General features: G+C 37.5%; 1 protein-coding gene and 1 long non-coding RNA gene across 2 annotated transcripts in view; one reads left to right on the top strand and one right to left on the bottom strand.

Annotated features, from left to right (window-relative positions):
* Nucleotides 1-308: 308 nt before the first annotated feature.
* tsc22d3 (TSC22 domain family, member 3) overlaps nt 309-22,023 on the top strand; it is a 32,573-nt gene continuing 10,858 nt past the window's right edge. The window contains exon 1 of the mRNA XM_079892531.1: nt 309-976. Coding sequence (XP_079748657.1) covers nt 318-976 — 659 coding nt within the window. The 5' untranslated portion in view covers nt 309-317. The remainder of the gene's footprint in view (nt 977-22,023) is intronic.
* The window catches only part of LOC307171118, a 5,961-nt gene continuing 404 nt past the window's right edge, over nt 16,467-22,023 (bottom strand). Inside the window, exons 2-3 of the long non-coding RNA XR_013823494.1 lie at nt 16,993-17,210; nt 16,467-16,906 (exon numbers count right to left, since the gene is read on the bottom strand). This is a non-coding gene — a long non-coding RNA (uncharacterized lncRNA). The remainder of the gene's footprint in view (nt 16,907-16,992; nt 17,211-22,023) is intronic.

Below are 22,023 nucleotides of genomic sequence, written 5' to 3'. Positions count from 1 at the left end.
GCAAAGTCGAGCCTAAATTCAATAGCCTTAGGAAAGTGAGACCAAACCAGTGATTGATTCAGTGATATAAACAGGGAAGTACTACATGTTTGCTCTCTCTCAGGGTTCCGCCCCTGGCAACACTGAAGTGCACGTTAAAGAGCATGCTTTTACTCCCTTCCTAGCTGCGCTCCTCCCCGATTGTGATGTTGAGGGGAAAGTAGGCGGGATCTTTTTGTGAACTGATCTGCCTGCTTTACCAATCAGAAAGATTCCTCCTCCCTCCTTTCCAGCCCTCTCCTCCATCCCTCCTCCTCCTCTCTCGCTGTCTGCACTGTATGCACGCACAGGGGCAGAGAAAAGTGCGGGGCAGGGGACACCGAGAAGAAAAAACAAAACAAACAACAAAAAAACAGAAGCAGCTTCTTTTTTTTTTTTTTTTTTTTTTTTTTACGCATCATTACGAGCGAACAGGCGCCCCAGCTCATAAAAACCTGCGTTGTGTGCACACACACACACACACTCTGGCACTCGCTGTCGAGAAGGATCAACTCACAGCAGCTTCTCCCGTGGCACCTGGTATACACTTGCGTGAGAAGGAGGGAGGTCTGCTCAAAGATCACCTGGAGCAGGTGGAGGAGAACCTGTCACGGCTACCGTCTGACTCCCTCGTGGGGAACCTGACCCGCCTGATGTCAAACGAGGAGTGCCGTTCGCCCATCGGCCTGGACTGCTGCAGCTGCTGTCTGGATCTGGCCAATGGCTGCGAGCCTGAGCCGGGCCAAGCGAGCCTGGGCAGTCCTACATCAGTCAACCACTTCAAACAGCTCCGGGACCAGCTTCACTTTCAGAACCTAAACACAGATAAGCTCAACAACATCATGAGACAGGACTCACTGGAGTCGGTGGTCCGGGACCCCTGTTACCTGCTCAACGAGGGCATCTGTAACAGCAACATCGACCAAACCATGCTGTCCATTCTGTTGTTCTTCCACAGGTATGTGAATAAACTCACATGCATCACACACCTGCTCTGGCACACACATCTAGTTCAGGTCATAAAAACCGTAAAAGTCTCTGCCAGAGCTGTGATTGCTGGTTAATGACCAATGTCAGGATGTTTGAGTTTGATGACAACAACATTCTGTGGTTTTCATTTATTTAATTCTGGCCTCCTCCTGACTACCTGGTTATTCATGACTAAGTATAGTGTTAAGTGATTTGTTTTTGGTCACACTATCGTTTTGCTTGAACCAAATCAGTCTCAAGCTCATTTTCATTGGTTTGGGTCAACTAATTCATCACTTATTAATGTTACACAATCTCAATTCAAACACTGAACACTACTAGTTATTTACACTTCCTGATAAACTTGTGATTAAAGACCATGCTCAACTGTGTTATTTAAGAACAGGGTGGCTCACGTTCTCAGCAGGGTTCCAGGAATGTGTAGATTTGTATGAAGAACATGCCTTCGCGCATGCAACTTAAGAGGATCTTGAGTCAGTCCACCTTATAGCAGTTCTCACTTCTTAAATCTCACTCCCCATTCATTGCAACTCATTAGGTTCATGCAATGATTTTGTGTAAATATTCTACACATGCTGCATTTTATTTGTGTAGAAAGTGCATGTGGATTTTTTTCCCCCCAACCAGTCCGATTTGCAAAACACCCATTCATTTACAAACTATGGGCAATTTACATACCGTTCTGGCATAGTCTTTCACCCCATAGCTGAAGTATGCAGCAAAACAAATTCCTCTCCAGGTAATATGCATGTTTGTCAAATTTAATGGTCAAAGGAGTTTCCAAAACAACCCTGGATGCAATGAAATCTCATAAACCTTTACCATTTGCTTTAATCTAATGTCTGACAGCATGTATACATGATATTGAATTTTGGAACAAGCCGATGTGATGTACTACAGCATATTAAAGTGTCAAAAACAGATTGCACGCCATCCAGAGCAGGTATTTGGCAAAAGTGTCTAATCAGGATCAAGCTCACAGCACATTTTCCCATGGAACCTTACTATCCCAACTGAAAATAAACATTTGGACATCAGGATAGTTTGTTAAAATCTGATAGTGGTTGAAATGTTTAGTCTGCGGGAAAATTAGAGATGAGGCCTACGGAAAAAATAATCAGCTGAAGCCAGGTAATTACAAAAAGATTGAACCGTATTTAATTGACATTTGCAGCCAGATGATAAGAATGCATTCCACACTGTAAAAAATCCAACTTACGTTTTGTATGACAAATTCAGTTTTTAAAATTTATTCAACTATTTAACATGAAAAAAGTTGAGAAAAGTTGAGATAACTCAAACAAGTAAGTTGAGAAAACTCAAAAATGTCCTGCAGCTGGTTGCCTTAAACTTTTAAGTTTTCTCAACTTTTACAGTGCATATGCTGTTGATAACGCACATCACTTTGGAAATATTTAATATCAATCTAGCAGAGATATATATTAAATATTGTCATACTGTCATACTGTCTACTTTTTTTTCTCAGATAGTGCAACACTTCACACCTGCTCAAATAGTAATAGTAAATAGTAAAATTGGTTAATACCATAAATATATCAACAAGTCAGCAAATAATTTTTACTCTGGGAAATAAAATTCATATTTGAAACAGCTATTGTAAATGAAAAGATTATAATCTGAATAAAGAAAGGAGCATGGCATGACATAATAATGAGACATATTTCATAATAAAAAAAACAAACCAAACATTTATATGTCCTTGGTGAGCTAAAATTTTTTTGCAATAAATATGAACATAACATGCCATTTAAATAGATTATTCAGTGGAATCTTATTTATGGCTTACTGCGATAAAGTTCTTGCTCAGCGTAATCTGTATTACGACAGGACAATATACTTCTTAACCTTACTGGGACGCCTCTGAAACAATATTCTTGTGCTCCAGTTAATGTTTAATCTTCTTTATCGGGGTGTCCTCAGTTTTATACGTGGCAGTGAAAGGTTACAGTCTACATAATTAGCTTTTCTTAATGAGCCTGGTGTCGGGATGTAAACAGGAGCAGTGTGCATGGGACCTCTGGCCCAATGACACTTCACAGTCTCAGTTACTAAATACACAGAGTTCAACAGTCCGCTGTTTTATTATGATCAAATAGCCATTGTTAGTCTGTACACCGACCCATTCTTGTATTCCATGACAGGAAAGGCAATTCTCTTTGGTGTTGGACCGCTCTCTGCTATGGGATAGACTTACTTTCCTTGTGATCCCAGCAATTTTCCAAAATTGGCACTCTAGTGTCTATGGATAAGATTATTCCTTTCTCTCCTCCTTATATGGTATAATATTTCATATTTCACACTTCTTGCAGACTAAATACTGACGTATATGTGTTACGGTCAAAGGTTTTGATGTCTTGAGGAAGGAACATTGTGTTATTGATAGAACAATGATAAGAAAGGTGTGTCTGTATAATAGTATGTAGGACACAAAGTAACAGAGGTCTTGCCAACAATAAGTTCTGCATGTCCACTAAACCCACAGACATGTTTCTAAAATGCCAGTCTTATTTACTTAATATGCAAAAATGTAATCCACATCTCCAGGCATGCAGAGACATGAATCCAGACATGCCAAGCTGAACAGCTCATGATCTGCACTATAGCATCTGGGAGCCAGTGTTTTTGGGAATTATCCAATGGGATTTAAATAAAAGGTGTGTTTATAGTGCCTGGTGAATGGGTGCAATTGCACAACATATTAAAAGTGCACTCTGTATTTTTATATCATATATTATATTATATCATTGCATAAAAAAAATAAAAATAATAATCTGACAGCCCTACACCAACACATTAATATTTAAATATCCTTGGTGAGCTCTAAATATAGTGCAATAAAAATTAATATTTATATAATATATATTTATTCTTCAGAATCTGATATCCCTATCTTAGATCCACTCCAGTTTAATGAGAGTTTTATGATAAGATAATATACCGCAGACGACCGAAAACTGTCATATGATGCCCACAGTCACTACAAAACAAAATATCTGTCCAGCAGGGAGAGAAGCACACAGTGCCATGCAAGAGCCGGTCCAATACAACACAAACCTCAAAGAACATATGGAAAGAGCCAGTGGAACATAGACAAAAAAAAAACATATGTTTAAAGATAATTGAGAATAAGACCCTTCACCTGAAAAACAGAAAAACAGAAATGTGACTCATAGACATGCATAACTCTTGGGAGCAGCATTGTACTTAAATCACACCCCAAATCCATGTTCAAATGCAGAGTATGCACAAGCTTGCTAAATGGTGTCTACGCCTTCCAAAACATGTTGAAAAGACAACACCGTGCCACCCTTCATGGTCGATGCCCATGTGTGAGATTACATCTGAACCCTTAGCCTTGCCCAGACCGACCCCTAAATCTCTGACCAAACAGTTTGATTGACAAACAAAAGTCAGAACTGCTTGTTCTCAGGCCTCCATCCTAAGTGAGAATTTTTGGCTGCTTCTTTAAAACTCTACATTAAAAGTAAACAATAAAATTTAAAACACAATTTAGTTTAGGGTCCAATTCTCACTGTAACTAGTTGCTTATTAGCATGCATATTACTAGGATAATTCCTGATTATTATTACTTATAAAGCACATTTTAATGTCTTGTTTTGCATGACTATATTTTATTTCCCTTAATCTTACCCAATACCTAAACTTAATAACTACCCTACTAACTATTAAGGAGTTTATTGAGGCAAAAGTAATAGTTAATAGTGAGAATTCAACTCTAATCTAAAGTGTGACCATTCAAATACTGTAAAAAGTGAAATGGTGCAATTGTTAGGCTACCTTAAGGATCTAAAGGGTTTATGTAAGGGGTAATGTACATCCAGCCGCTTGTTATCACAGAATAAACCCTGACAGAGTGATCTTGCATCAGCCTGAAGAGGTTTATTCTGCAATAACAACCGGCTGGATGTACATTATCCTGCTTATTACACGGCTACTTGCACATAAGTAAATAATTAGACATGAAATATTGATCTTTGAGTCGAAATATTTTATTGCAAAGCTCATGAGAGCAATTGCTAGCAAGCGTCAAGTTCAATGTAGACAGACATTTAAGGGATACGGTACAGTCATATTACACAGTATTTCACGACATAAATAATTATGTGGATAAGAGATATTGATTTGAGATTAAACTGTTTTAAAATTGTATCTGTTTTTTTTATCTCATTATCCATTATAGTGTTCAAAACAATCTTCGCAAAATAACAGCAGCTGCGTTTGTATGAAACGAGAAAGCGAGTCCATGGTACACTGAAAAAAATGACTAGTTGAATTTAATAAAAAATTGTATGGTAAGTGGTTGCATTCAATTGATTTTACCTACATTTAAACAAATGCATTACGTTGATCTTAATCAATTTTAAATGTTTAAATGTAGGTAAAATCAATTGAATGCAACCACTTACGATAACATTTTTTATTAAATTCAACGAATATTTTTTTTCAGTGACATAATTAAATAACTGTACACAAAATATTGATTTGAGTTTTAATATTTTATTAGCTCACCAAACGCAAAACTTCCACAAGGAAAAAACATTCCTAGCAAGCGTAAAGCGCCGACCTCAGTGACAGTTACCCGGATGAGCCTGTGTTATCAGTTTTTACCAGTTATTATCAGAGGATAAAGTACTGCTGGATGGCGCGATTGACCGATCAGAATCAAATATTCCAAAGAGCCGTGTAATAAGTAAGGGATAATCCATGGCTAGCTGTGCGTTTAAATCATTTAATGTAAAGCTGGCCATGGATTTCCCCGCTTATACCATGAACATTTGCCAGATTTGACAACTTGACATTTGTTATTGATGTTTGTAGCGCAATATTTTACTGGAAGTTACGTTATTTTCCGTCAGTTACGGCTCATTAGATCTAGCATTCTGCCCGTTTTTAATCAGACACAGAGATAAAGTATAGTGTAAGATTACATTTATTTATATTATAGCTATATTTATATATATATATATATTTATATTATATATTATATTTATATTATTTGAATTCATTATCAAGAGAGAAAGAGAGAGAGATGATGAGAGATGCGTGCGTGAATTACCCGCGTCTGTCTACTAACAGCTGTGAGTTTAATTACTTCAAAACCAGCTATATTACCCTCTCATTGCTGAAAAATATAAGCTTTGATAAGTTTTCACGCTCCTGAAAATTTCTGTGTGCGCAGTGCGATCTCTAATCGCATCAACACTAATCATGACTACCCTTTGCTCCACTAGCAACGGCCCTGGACGTATGCTTGTGTGTGCTTTAACAAAAACAGCACATTAATATAGTACGGTGATTAAACTGATTTAGAACTACCTGTCCATTAATTCAGACAGACCATAGTATATAGCACACACAACACATTTTGGATTGCTTAAAAAAGTTTTTTACAATGCATGCACATATGGATCAGATGTGCACACTCACACATGCAAAGTCACGCGTATGTCTGCACAGCCAGCATGAAAAGGAGCCACTACTAATAAAAGGCATCCAGCACATCACATGAGGAAAGAGAGCTAATGTTCGCCACATGAGAGCTCAAGCTTTTTTGTTCTTTCTCAAGATGCTGAGGATCTGTTGAAGCAGAGACTTGAGAAATCCCTATCAATACACGCAAGTAGTACTGATATGCCAAAGAATACTCTTTAATAACAATGAACGTCTGTACACTGCCAAGTCTACAGCAGAGGACAAAAACATATCAAAAGATGAAACTTTTTTTTCCGAGAGATCCTCCTAAAGCCTGCAGGATATTATCTGGAAGGGAACACGCAGCAGACTGTTACATAAAAGTCCTGGGGTCATGAGGGTTACAGTGGTTTTGGCTGAGCGGTCTTTCTTTTAAAGTTGTTTTGAGAACGTCAGGCTGATTCTGCACTATAAGCGTGAAGAAATCGAGGCTTTGAGAAACCCCAGGCCTGGAACCTCTGAGTATTATTTCCACCCATCCCTGGCTCTCTGTGGCCTCAATGGCCTATTTATTTCACATGGTCATCGTTATATAGAAGATCAGCTTAGACATACATTACACCACATTCTGAAGACATGCTGACCACTCCCAGCTGTGTCAACAGGACCAGGAACCATTTCATAAGACTTGTGTTTCAAAAGAATAGCAATCATTTAAACGCTAATTTGATCAGATTTCCAAAACATGAAAAGCGAACAATCAGAGACAATGTGGAACATTACCCACGGACTACAAAGCTGTGATATGACTTTGATAATTAGTACTCATATACAGGCTAACAGCACTAGGATGTGCAGTCTAGACAGGTTGGCTGAATTCGAAATAGCATAGCTTACTTTTCCTGCCATTCCTGCTTTTCTGAATGATAAGGGAGAAATAGAAGGAGTTGTATGCTATGCTATGTCGAATTCAGCGTTTACGATACACTGATTTGCATGAATAAAATTGGTAATGTGAAAGCTATCATGTGTTGACTGGGGAGCAGGCTGCAGAATCGAACCTGAGATTAAACTACCTGATTCTAGGGGTGACGATGACTTCACTTTAGATGTGAACGTGAGTGAGTGAGTGAGTAATTCGTGCTGCAAATTAGCTGCTCGCGATCAGCTGTTTCCTCAAAAAAAGGCTGCATTCTTCTGACATCTGTTGAATTATGCAACATAGATGCAAGTGTTGTATGTGTTAATAACAAATACATAAATACCGATGTGTGTTTTGTTCTCCATCCAACATTATGGTGATGACCACTGAGACAGAGAGAGAACATTCATGCATTTAAGGGTTAATGCGGTTTTAAATATAAACTGAAAAGAAGAGTCAATGGAGAAAAGCAATACACACATTCCACCCGCCTTAGATCACGTGCCATCAGTTTCCCCCTTCATAAATAAAAAACCTAATGAATTGATAATGTCGAAGTTAATATTTGAATGAGATGCAGTCTTTTGATGTAACACATGCGATGCATTCATTCGTGCAGCTGGTCTGAAAATTAAACCTCCATTGAGCTCGTGCTGTGAGAGCAAGTCATTTGCATTGATGATTCTGATTATGAGTTCACACGCAGTTCTGAATGTAGCGAGCGCTATCCCCAACACAAGCTGTTTGTAAAATGGCTTGCAGACAGTAGATGGAGTACTGTAATAAAATGCAACAGGTGGATCAAGTTTCATAGCGACTTAACAGGTCAATTGTCTTCATGGCAGAGGCTTGTTCAGTAATTTACTTGTCATAGTCAGACAAACACGCACAGAGGTGTATAATATCCATTTAATTGGCTGACTGAATAGCAGCATTGTTGTGACTGGGCCGGTGGAGAGTTGACAGTGAGCCAGAGGCTCGGGGCCAGCCCAGGCTTTGTTGTCTGGTATAAGGTGCTCCTGTTCCCAGAAGGAGGGTTCAGGGTACTGACAGGCACTGTCTGCAAGCCCACCCAGCACTGGCATTCACTCATCCAGAGCGGCCATGCTATAGCCAAAACACAAACATATTATTGAGGGCACTGGAGTGCCTCAGAGTCCATGACCTGGGACAATGGACTGAATGTTTACACAGGCTAATAAAGAGACATTGTGCTGTTTTATAATCTAACAGGGACCAAATAATGTCACTGATAATCATGTGATATTAATATTGTCTAATAAGGCTTACTGTGAGTGATACACTGTCATGGTGGCATTTGTAAATTAATTGCAAAATTAAGGCTTAAGAACTTTTACAAGTTCCATGTAAAAGTGGTCAATTTGACTCATGTGCTGTATTGCAAGTCTTTTGAAGCTACAGTATATAAGAAAATGTGTTATTCAATGATAAACTTCATTTACATTGAGCTGTCAACAAGAGAACGATTGATTCTTGAGTCTGCACATTTTATTTCTCTCATTAACACTAAGAGAAGACATGATTTCTATAAAAAATATTAAGCAGCATAACTGTTTTAAATAATTATACCGGTAATTAATAAAAGAAGAAATGTGTCATCATCATATTAGAATGATTTCTGAAGGATCATATGACACTGAAGACTGCAGTAATGATGCTGAAAATTCAACTTTGCATGACAGGAATAAATTACATTTTAAAATGCATTAAAGTAGAAAACAGTTCCTTTAAATGGCAATAATATTTCACAATATTACACATTTTATGGTACTTTTGATCCCCCAAAAATGGAATGACAGAAGGGTGAGTAAATAATGATATCATTGTCATGTTGAACTGTCCCTTTAAAGCCAGTGTAGTTTTTCAGTGGCACAAGGTTTCCCGCTGGGAGGTAACCTAATGTTGTTGATTGTGGCTGGCCTTCAACAAAAATATATTACCACAGTATTAGTGAAGAGGTCAGATCAGTTGCTTGTGAAATAAAATTGCCCCGGTGGCTTGTGAAATAGCCTCCTTGGTTCATGGTTTGTTGACTTGTTAAAACACTCTTCTGGATGACTTCAGTTGTGTTTACCTCAGGGTAAAGCAGAGGTCTGATCATGTTGAGACATAATAACAGTTTTACCGGCATACGGGACTGTATCCTTAATTTCCCCCAAGGCCAGTTTAATTGAAATGTACTGTACACAGCACCTTCACTGCAGTCGAAAGTGAAAGGACAGTTTTGTTTTGTTTTTGTGCCACATTCAGAACTGAATGTGAAAAAATTACATTTATTGGCTAAAAATCAATGATCGCACAAACTCCGAAAAGATCAGTGGCCAGAGTCGATTTTATTCAAGGTGTTTGTTTTCATGTCCTCAAAAGGCTTTGCTGCATGGTAACTCTCTTGGAGTGAAATAACTTCCACTACTTCCAACATGGGAAAAAAATACATTTATTGATGTTTACCAGTGATTTTTTTTTTTTTTTTTTTGCCTCGTTTATTTATGAGAATGCAAAGTTATGGAAAGCATCAGCATGAGTTGTTTATATGATGGTACAGAGGTGAGCCCTGCAAAAAGTGCTTGCCCTTTATTGTCTTGTCTGCTCACACCCTGGCAATGACGTCCATTGAGATAATGACAGAACTTGTCAACAGTAGTCTGTCCTCTGTAACGTTTGCCCTTGTTATATCAGCGTCTGGGAGCCCACGTGGGCTGAGCAGAATCTGTGCATGACTTAGGCCTTTCTCACTTCGCACGAAAAGCAGCGTGCAATTATTTAAGCACCCATATTAACAGATTTGAGTATTCACACTGCCCGCCCTAAGAGCAGTGCTGCATATCAGGAACGTAGAAAAAGGTATAGAGTTTCAGTGCTGAGTCTATTTTTTTCCACACATAGTGAGCTGAACTCAGCAGAAAACATGTTGAAATGCACTAAAAACATATTCATCAACATTATCTTTTGTAATATAGGTTTTTATGAAGAAACATAAAATAATAGGGTGAATTACTCACCCATTGTTGGGTAAAAAGACGTATAACTGGCTTGAGTTCAAAATGAAAATTCTGTCATCATTTACTGACCCTCAAGTTGTTTCGAACCTGTATGAATTTCTTTCTTCTGCTGAACACAAAGGAAGATATTTTGAAGAATGTCGGTAAGTTGATGGACCCCATTGACTTCCATAATAGGAAAAAAAAAAATACTATGGAAGTCAATGGGGTACATTGCACATTGATTATAAAAAGTTAGTACTTTTAAATATCTATACTTTATCTGGCACATAGTTTTGTTGGTGCAATCTAATGTATTCCAGTCAATTCAATCATTTTAAACAATATTTTTGTCTTAAATAAAACAAATTTACTTAGATGGTACCAAACACATTTTTAGGATACAGTCCCTGACAAAACGTTTTTTATGTACAAGATACATCAGAGCTATTTTCACTTGATGTTGTATAGTCAAGAACACTGAACGGTTCTACTGTGGAGAGAACAGACCTCTAAGGAAAGTGTTTTTCCACTGTGCTAGTCTGAACACTTAACCACGACAAGCCATGGGTCAGGCTTGTCTTGACTGGGCTGGAACATTGTGTCCTCTAAAACACATAGAGTGAATGAATCCGCTTGCTATTAGAGCTCATCCCTGTTTGGCTGCAGTCCCGTGTGAAGCTTCTCCACAGGGTTGCTGTGCAGCATCCAAGCAGGATGTCATAGCTCTACCTATGGACTTTGCCCAGTATTTACAGATCACATGTTACAAACCAGCGACAAATCGTCTCTTCACTGGCGTGTTGGGCATGTGCACAGCAATTTGCAGAAAAATCTGTGTGCGTGTGGCTACGCAGTGAACAATTTTCAGTCCAAAACAGCCCTTTCACAGTAAACAACTCTCCGTTTTGTTTTTTTTGACTTGGGCGGCTATTTAAAGGAGCTTGGTTTCTCAAAACACAAGTCTCATGCGACAGAACTAAAACCATATTTTAAGCAATAAAAGCTGAGATTGTTTTGTGGCGTTAAGTTGCCAAACTTGCATTTGCCTGTCCACTTTGGTTAAGAATAAGATATTGTAGTATAATGTTGGGAACTTTGAGTCATCCAACACAACTTAAAAAAGCTTGTCTAATGCGTATTATGCACAGTGTTCATATATGAATAGAACTGAGTTTATCTTGATGTACTCAATCAAGTGTGGATATGGTATGGATGCCACCCGCATTAATTTTGATCGATAACATACATGGAGCAGTTTTGTTGCAACAACTCAAAAGCATTTCTTCCCATAAGCATGTAATTCATTTTAAATGTCAGGCTTGATGAAGGAAAAGCACTGTGTCTTCTCATAGACGCAAAGCTCTTATGTGAAGAGATGCTGACTAACTTAGACACTGCTAAATCTAAACAGACATTACTTACAAGCTTCATTTACGTAGGTTTACGGTTTGTTGGTGTCAATTCTCAAAGACAAGAAGAGAAGAATAAAGAGTCAATGACACTGATTCATCAGGCTGGCTTTTTCAGTGGAATTGACTTGTTTGCATGAATAACCGAATGTAGTTCTTAAGTAAGCTTCCTCTGCTTTTATCGGAAACGTTTGGGGCGTACTGGAAATCCTTTGTAAAGCTATTTTGCCAAGTATCTTTCCATAACATGTCCATGCCAGTAGACTGCTCTGTCTTTAATTCTTAGTGACTCCAAAAGTCAATGTGATAAATGATAACCAAGTTCAGTCTTGGGTTTCCTGTAAACCGGGATGAGGTTGTGCAATCCAGCAATACAAAAATAGGTGATTTTAATTACTCCTCATCTTTTTTGTGCAGTCTGATCTGTAGAAAGGTTGCTTAAAGGGAACATTCACCCAAAAATTAAAGTTACGTTATGTTATTATGTGGAACAGCATGAAAGAGAAGTAACGATACGGTTAGTAAAGAAATCATTCTTTTGAGTCAGATTTCTTCAAATAATTGGCTGAGTTAATTCACAAAAGCCAGGTCGCTTTTGTGAATTAACTTAGCCAATTATTTGAAGAACGTCTGAAGAATGACTTGAATGATCACTTTTATTGTACATTTTGACATCTGTTTACTTTTTAGCAGTGTCTAACAGCGAGTTTTCATTTTGGGTTAACTTTCCCTTTAAGTCAGAGAAGTTAAAAAGTGGCACCGAAGAGGCAAACCCACGGAAAAGATGCGCTTTGTAAGCCGTGACTTCTTTCAGTTATTTACAGTATCTTCCATGCTCAATATGCATGACGTGTTATCATGTTGTTTATTTTCACGCTGCTGCCATCTTGTGTTGTGCTAATTACTAGTGCCACTAACCATGTTTGCATCAGCATTCTTTCCACTGATATGTCATGGAATGGATCATCATGATGGGTTGGTCATGCAAGCAAATACAAATAGACAAATGAGTAAACAGAGAAGTGATCTCTGGGACAGTCGGATATAACTTATGAACGAAGGTCTGCCAAGAAATCTAAGACACTGGGATATGGAATGTGAAACATGCTGCTCTCAGCCTTGTCCAAAGGGGCAATTGGGTTCTTTTTGGACTTAAAATACAGAGCTGTGGCCCAACTTTGCAATCTCCCAGGGCCTGCAATTCATGATGTGTCATTTGTTCGAGAACTGGGCAGCTCTTATATCCGATAAGAAAGAGTAAAGAACGTTCTAGTCTTCATAGAACGTACTTAACCAGAGACAGCATCTGAGGAGGAGACGAGCCGTGCATAGAAAATGTATTGGGATGTTTTCTCTTTTTTTTTTTTTTTTCAGAGTGAACCTACAGTATGTGCTCCTTTGACTTATCTGACATAATCCCAAACTCTCTGGTGTTCTAAGTTAAATATAACCATCAAATCAGTTCCTCACTTAGGAAATGTATGTTCCTCCATATAACTGTACCTTATATAAATATGTATAGAGGTTCCTCTTTTGATTTCCTGGATCTCAGAAAGTAGAGTGTGACATATACTTAACACCAAGGTCATACTGTAGGTTTAATGGGAACACTATTCTTTAAAGGGGTCCTATTATGCCCTTTTTACGAAGTCTTGATTTTGCTTTTGTGGTGTACTAGAATGTTTTCATGCCCTATTGTTAAAAAAAAAAACGCATTATTTTTCATATATTTTAAATTATTACGGCTCCTCTCTCCCCAGTCTGGTTGAACGCGTCATTTTCAATGAAGCCTCTCCTTCCGAAATGTGCAGTGATTGGTTAGCTGTCCCAGTGTGTTGTGATTGGCAGCGCTTAGGGCATGTTCGGGAAATGTCACACCTCTTCATAACCGTGAGCTCTACTCTAGTGTAATAATGAAAAAGGATGGCGTCAATTTCAAACCAATTCAGACCCTGACAATGTTAACGAACAAGAAGATCGTGCTGAAAGGATTTCAAGCACGGACTTTGCAAACACGGATTTCACAGGACATTTCAGAGTGGTATGTTTTTTTCTTTTTCTTTTTTTCTTATAGATATGATGTTATCCACCGTTAAAAGCTTCAGTAAACACTACATCAATTCTGTAATGTTAGTTAGCATGCTAGCGGAGGCAAAGCTTTTCCCTTTGTTTACATCATAGCAACTACATAAAACTTATAACTGGAATTATTAATAGAAAAACAACTACAAATAATAAGACATACTTACAAGTTCTGATCCATAAACAACAGTTTGTCCCGACAAAATAAGAATGGTTACATCTTTCAGGTGAAGCTTCTGTGTGTATAGCCTGCATTGTACTCTCTTCTGGAAGATGTTCTCCGTGAAATGTACAGAGCACAGACAAATGTTGAGGTTATAATGTTCAGGAACAGTGTTTAAAATAAATGCTCATGGAGGCAGCTTTTTTGTGCTAAAAATAGAGTAAAATTTTTGTATTGTGAAATACTATTACAATTTAACAATATATTTGATCAGTAGCCATTACTCCAGTCTTCAATGTCAAACAATCCTTCAGAAATCATTCAAACATGCTGATTTGCATACAAATAAATGCATACAAAGTCACAAAAGAATAATTAGTTGACATTTAAACATTTGAGAAAGATGCTTTACATTGGATTTCTATAGGTGAATGTACTTCAACATCAGTCCAAAGTTCTGGATGAATTTTGGATCAACAAGACATTTATCTTTTCCTCCAAAACCAATATTTATTCTATAATGATACGATGCCATGCTAGTACAGCCTGGACACACAGAAATTATTGTAAAGTTGCACAAAGTAATTATGATTTTCAAGACATACTCATAGCTGTTAAAAAAGAATGAAAGACTGACAGAACATATGATTCCATGGAAAGTTTGTGCTGTAGATGAAACACACCTTTATTTTAGGTGTTAACTTGATATAGTTACATTACTAGACCTATCTCACAAACCACACCTGAGGGTAAAAGACTGAACTTGTATGAGCCAAATGTCTTGGCATGTTAAATTGATTGTTAACACAACAGTGCTTTTCATTTATTTTCTGAAGTTGAACCTATGATCAACTTCAACTATGAATTATTTTAATTATTATCTGTATATATATATATATATATATATAAAACATTCAATGCACATTGGAATTCAAGAAGACGTTATCTGTCAGGTTTTCAGTGTTGCCATGGTCACCTGGAGAATCATGGTTGAGGACCCATTGGGAGCATTGTTCTCCTCAATTAGTATTCTAGAATAAGTTCCGTCCCTCCAATGTACCGACCAAGTGCAACTTGCAAAGGGTCACTTGTGAACAGATTAAAGAATTAAAGTGTGCATGTGCCATAAGCTGATCTAGATATAAGAAGCTAATGTCAGCATTGTCAGCATTTTGTGTGATTAACAACAGTTTTATAAGAGGATATCTCTAAAGTATTTACACAATAATATGCTTTATTCTTAAAATATTCAAAATATTCAAGCAAAACAACCCAACTATATATTTAAGAGAAAATTAAGAAATCTTGGTGGGAATCCATAATACGTGTTGTTTTGCATACTTCCACCTTGTCTTTTCATAAAAAGGCGTTGGAGGTAATTGTGTTGTGAGTCGTTTACCTAAAGAACTGGGAGTACAGCCAAGTCCACTATCAGAGGAAACACAGCAGAACAACAGCTGTGAAAGCCCTCCCACCCCAGCTCTTTCTCTTCCTCATTTTTTTTTTATTTCCCTGTTTCAGTATGTACTCTGTCTTTCTTTCTCACAGTCATCCAGATCTAAAAGAGACACAGGACATCCCCCAGATAAACTTTACACGACATTACATCACGTGTCCGTTTAGATCTTGACAAATGATATAATGGCACGAATCAGAAGAGAACTATATCTTCGCCAAGCTCACTTCAAACCATGGCAAGCTTCTTAGGATTAATTATGATATCACCAAATCAAAGAATATTAACAACAACAATGGCAAAATAAAGAACATTTTGCCAATTAATAACCTGTTTTACTTCCTTAATGTGACATTTCCAAGTGAAACAGGATATTTAATAAGAAAAACAATCTAGAACAAGACCTTGTATTTGATAGGAGGTTGAAAAGAGTGTTACATTTCAGAATGAAGAAATACAGATCAATGGATTTTTGTCTTAGAGAACGAAAAAAAAAAAAAAAAAAAAAAAAAAATTCTGAGAAAACGGCCTGTAATTGAAACATATCTATAGTATAATCTCAAAGTCCTTTACTCACCCTCAAGTTGTTCCTGTATGAATTTATTTTCTTCTGCTGAACACAAAAGAAGATATTTTAAAGAATGTCAGTAACCAAACAGTTGATGGACCCCATTGACTTCCATAATATTTTTTTTTTCTATATTAAGGAAGTCAATGGGGCCTTGGGCATGTTTGGTTGACCATATTCTTCTTATTTTGTGTTCAGCAGAAGAAAGAAATATTTGGATATTTTCTGTCCACTAGTGTGAAAGAAGACATGCTATGGAAGCAAAACAAAAAATCTCAAAATGGACCAGTGCATGAAAAACATTGGTTTTGCCTGTAGTGTCTTTTCTTTTTTCTTTTTTCTTTAAAGTGTCTTTTCTATAAAGTTATTATAATTTAACAAACATTTTATTTTTCTTGGAATGACATGCACCAATGAACCATCAATGAATGTCTATTATAAGAGTAAATAGGGTCACTTTTGATTTCACGTTGGCTTTGCATGTGGGAAACTGCAAGATATGTAACCATTGTAGGCGCTTCATCAGAAGTCCATCCACTTCGTTCTCATATGAGCAAAGGGTAGTTAGGGTCTTGTACGACAAAAACCACAACTTCCATGCCAGTGTCTATCACGAAGTGTCTAATAATAGAGCCCATGTCAACCAGCTTCCTTCTTGTCCTCATGTGAGGGTCATGCAGAGTCTCTTCCTGTGGTCTGTGTACTTGGGCAGGGCTTCTGAGAACACGCTGCTTACCATGTGTATGTCACAGGGCCGTTTGAAGTGAGTCTGTCCACAGCCAGAAGAAGGGATATTAATGTTTTCTAGGGTGCAGTGAAGACGGTGAAGAGAGTTCCTTCTAGCAATAAAGAATGCGATGGCACATTGGTCAGAGCAGTTCATAACGAACAACAGGGCGAAAGGATCAACATAGAAGTGACTCACCTTGTTATGATCCTACAGGTAATGTCAATGTCACACCAAATATAACACCATTGCTCATGCCAGAAATAGCGTCTGAGCCAGACAACAGACAAACACTTGCAGACATGCAAAGCTTGAAGCAGGGAGGGGCATATGCAAACATGCAGACGGGATGAGCTTAGTATGTAGACAATTGCTGAAGAGCTTGACCTTCACAATCCGGCGCAGATTGTGCAACTCTGAAACAAAAGGAATGCTTTTAGGGCAAATGAAGGTGTTGGAGCACATTTATGAAATGGCAGCTATAATGCAGTCTGCAATTTGAGCTGAGATTCTGTCATTTTACAGCTATAATTCCAGTCCTTGAGCACTCCAGATGTGTTTTCGAGAACTGGTGGAAGTGTCATTGTGTGCATTGTGAGACGAATACCAAATTACTCCATGAAAATGTTACTAGGATTGAACTTTAAAAGTCACAATAAATGATTGATCACAATTCAATTTATAACCATAATATTATATATTTCCAGTGAAACAATATTCAAAGGGGATTTTTTCCCCCTTGAAAGCCTAAATCAGTGCAAATGGCGGACCGTGCTCCTGATCATCCGGACCGCAGGACATAATTACACCATTTTACCGTTTCTACAGATTAAAGTGAGCAGCGCATCAAAACAACTGAGCAGTTCACACCACACACACTCAGGGTTGTTTATGGTAATGATCTTTCAGAGCTATATCTATAATACTTTTATCTAGAGCTAAAAGTGCATGATTAATCAGCATATAATGAGTATTTCATAATAAACAATGTTAGATTTTGGAAAATTATTTGAAGATGGCAAGGGAAGATGAAAAACCTTTTAAATTATTGTTATTTTTAATTATTAGATTATGTACATTGTTTGCTTTAAGCAAAATATAAAAAAAGGTTGGCCTTATGTGCCATACACAAAGGTGTCTAATGTAAAATAAAAAAAACCCAAAAAAAACCAAAAACAAATAGCCTGTTAAACCATCTGATCTAACCTTTTTATATTCATATTTGGGAGAAATATTAACTTTTTTGGGTACATTTTTGGTAAAAATTCTTAGACATCAATGTTTTGGCTCTCTGGGCCCAAGATTCTTATCTTTGATGACTATTTTTATTGTTTAGTTTTTATTTTATTTTACAAAGTACTACGGCTGCCTCAATGGAAATGTATTACTGTTCCAAAAAAGTATTATCCAGACCTCCGCTGGGAAGGAAATATAGAGACCAGACCTCTTGGAACTTTAATTGAATACCCCTTGCCTAAATTATCCAATAGCCCGCATTGTCTAAATACAGAGCCCTTAAAGAGACGTGGTGATGGGGAGAAAATGAGATGGAAGGGATAATTATATGTTCGCTTACAAAACATTTGCACTCCTTTGAGTAAATTTGCATTCGCTCACAAAAGTTTTGCGTTTCCCGGAGAAACTGGTGATGGAAATCATATGAGGTTGAAGTGCTTTTGTGAGCAAACACAATGTTTCTAAGGGGAATGCAATGCTTTTGCGAGAGACGCAATAGTTTTCAATGAGAACGCAAAAATTTTGCGAGGAAATTAATTTTGAGTGTTTTTTCAGGAGGACACTAAAGTTGAACACAAAAGTGTTTAAAGTCACCCTGAACCGGAAGCTGCGACCGATTTGACTTCAGTCACCTATTTTCTGATTGAAACTGAAAATTGAATGAGACAAATAGAGGGCGTGACTTGTTTTTCCCACTGGGAATTGATTGGATCTAGAAAAGTGGGCATTTCATTCAGGTCGTTGTCAAAGCTCGCAGCAGACTGAGGGGATGTTCTACCCTAGCTGTCAAAATGACGTCATCAGAGAAGGAAGGCCATTCCAGAGGGGAAATACATTGTTTACTACAAGACTAGTAATGTGCACTAACAAAATAAATAGGGTCAATTTTGATTTCATGCCGACTTTGAATATAATTTTTCTACCCAACTCATATTTTCCCATCACCATGTCCTCTTAGAGGCTAGTGTAATCAGCAGAAATGGAAAGTTGTATAAGAGACGGAGCAGGATATTTTATTTTGATTAATGAATTACAAGGAATATTTTATGAAGAATCCTGTGCATGGATGAATCATTGACAATATCACCAGGAACATGCATCAAGGAAGTAAATGGGGTCAAGTCAGATTTTATGTTGAGACTACGCACTGAGAAAAAAAAAAAGTGATGGTTGAGTCAATATATATATATATATATATATATATATATATATATATATATATATATATATATATATATATATATATATATATATATATCTTGAAACAGAACAAATCTGTTGTTTCAAAATGGCTTTCTGCACTTCTGCATTGCTCTGGGTGTGGCATTTGACTTAAGTTCACTGTTATGTAAAACCACGTCTGTGTGCCTGCGTATCTGAAAATAAAAGTAAGTGGTATTTTAAATATGAATAAGGGCCATACAGAGATAACCGTTTCTATAAACATGGGAAGCTTTTATAGTATAGTGACATGAACAGGACTTCTTTCACTGCATCTGATCTTTAGCTGTGTTGCCATATATTTGAGCTAAGAAATCCTATCAAGTCCTTTTTATGGAAAATACTAATAATATCTATTTTTTTTAAACAAAAAATGGAATAATCATGAACAGTGACTGAGAGAGAAAGAAAGTGAAGATAAACTCTTTGTGTGCAAATACACTGAACTTGCTTGCGCCCTTTGTATTTGCATTAGATCGAGACTGGCTTTCTACTAACTGGCTTGTTTTTACAGTGACTAAGAACTGCAAACAATGTCTCGAAAGACACATTCTTGATGGCATTGATCTGTTTCAGTCTCAGTATATTAAGTTTGCAGAGCAGAGAGAAGCAGTTGTCTTTCAACACGCACTGTTGGCACACAAAGGTTCTCAAATTATGGAGCAAATCAACTGTTGCGCCACTCTTGCACACAGCGTTTCAGTGGAAAAATCTGTGTGTTGTTCACTGCAATCCAGTTTAGTCAAGCACACTGTCTGCATTTTAAAGTCGTCTGCATCTCGGTGCTGTACAGTCACAATAAAGTACGGCAGATCGTTTTATTGCGCAAGATTGGAAATTGAGGCATGCAAACTGCATTCGGCACTAATTAGAGTGTGTGCGTGTGATATTATCTGATTTGCATATTTTATTCCCAACCAATACCCCCATGATGTACGTTAGATAATCAGAGATCATCTGAGGCCAGTACGTGAACCCATTGTAGTTCATGCTGTTGGGCAGCATATGGTCTCCACCTTCCCTGACTCATCTGAACATTGCTTGTTTCTGCAAAATAGCTGCATGCCAGCATATCACCATTTTTTGGACAACTTTCTAAAGTCTGACTAGGCTTCTAGATTGTTTTGAGATAGATGCTGACAGCTAATTGGCTCAAAAGCTGGCTACGTGTAAAAACACTGCACATCAGAAAACAGCATCTCTGCACCGTTCAGTTGAACTACGTGTTTCTGTCTGGTTGGTTGACTTTGATCTCAGCTTTTATGTCACTGCCTTTGCTACCTGCACATGTATCATCTTTCAGGTCATACATTTAATCCTTTTGTGTGAAAGGAGATTAAGAATGTACAAAGCCTCAAGATAACACATTTTCATTCTGCAGAGGTAATTGCTTGAATGCACATACATAACTGGAAATACGCACACAAACACCTGTACTCAGGCAGAGACGGTTATATTTCAGTTATGGCTCAGGGTGAGTGAGGTTACCACGTTTCTGGGAAATTCCTTTTTTTTTAGCTAGGATCCATTCATGACAAAGAGAGAGGAATGAGCTTGGGGTAGAGAGTTTAAGGTGTTGTAAATCGTCCTTGCCCGGCTGCCAGGAGACTTCAGCCAACACATGGATCTCATCCGGCCTGGTATAGACTTAGAGGGACAGGACTTGTGTGGATTGTTCTTGTCTGTTTGTGTATATCTTTAAATGTGCGCTGTGATGTCAACATACATACAAGATAACACGGTATCTTTTAACCTTTGCTCGTGTTCCTTAGTTATTTAGACATCAGTGTTTGCCTTAAGGTTTATGGTTCAATTGTGTCAAAGGCATTTTGTCTGTGTTGTCTTTGGAAACTATCCGATGACAACATCATATGATTTAGAGGACAAATTCTTTCAGTGCAGATTATACAATGCAAGAAAGTAAATCAAAAAATGTTTTCTCTCTAAGTAAATAAAGAATGATTATTCTCAGGATTCACTTAATGAATACAGTCGCTTTTTGGGTGATTTATGGTGGCCTTTTATTGCACTGATTAACACAATTATGTTTTAAATTGATTTACTTTCGTTTTCAAGCCTCTTTGGTCGCGCAGAATAAAAACAGGCAGATCCCCAGCCAACAGACACTGAACCGTACCTGATAAAATAAATTAGTACCGCTCCACACACACACACGTTTTGTTTTCAGTTGAGATGAGACGCACTAATGAATGGATTTAGCAGGAGGCACACCGCCAGGCTTTGCACATTGTGTTGATGCCAGCGGATCTACGTTAAAGCGGATGTAATGACCGCGCTCTGACATCAGAAGCCTTATGCTTCACCCTTCTCCTGGCATGTCCACTTATCTTCCGAGGCCAGAACACTGGAGCTTCGCTACTTTGCAGGCAGGGAAGTCACTGGCTACCCACAGACTCCCTTCAGGCTAAATGTCCAGTAATGAAACTTTCAGCTGATATCCCCTCCCCAGTCACAAGAAAAAAATCATTTTTAGTTTAGTTTATTAAATCTGATCTATTATTTCATATAATAAATAAGATTATATATAAAACAGTAAAATGTTTTTGAAATTATTGTATTGCTCTTATGCTCACCAAGGCTGCATTTCTTTGATGAGAAATACAGTAAAAATAATAATATTTTGAAATATTATTACAATTTAACAGAGCTTTTTGAATTAATTTTCTGTTTTAATATTTTTTTTAAATATAATTTATTCCTGTGATGGCAACGCTGAATTTACAGCATAATTACTCCAGTCTTCAGTGTCAC

Source organism: Squalius cephalus, assembly GCF_949319135.1.
Source record: "Squalius cephalus genome assembly, chromosome: 14".
Classification (NCBI taxonomy): domain Eukaryota; kingdom Metazoa; phylum Chordata; class Actinopteri; order Cypriniformes; family Leuciscidae; genus Squalius; species Squalius cephalus.
The sequence above is the reverse complement of the archived record's forward strand: the minus strand, read 5'-3'. Positions and strand labels throughout refer to the sequence as shown.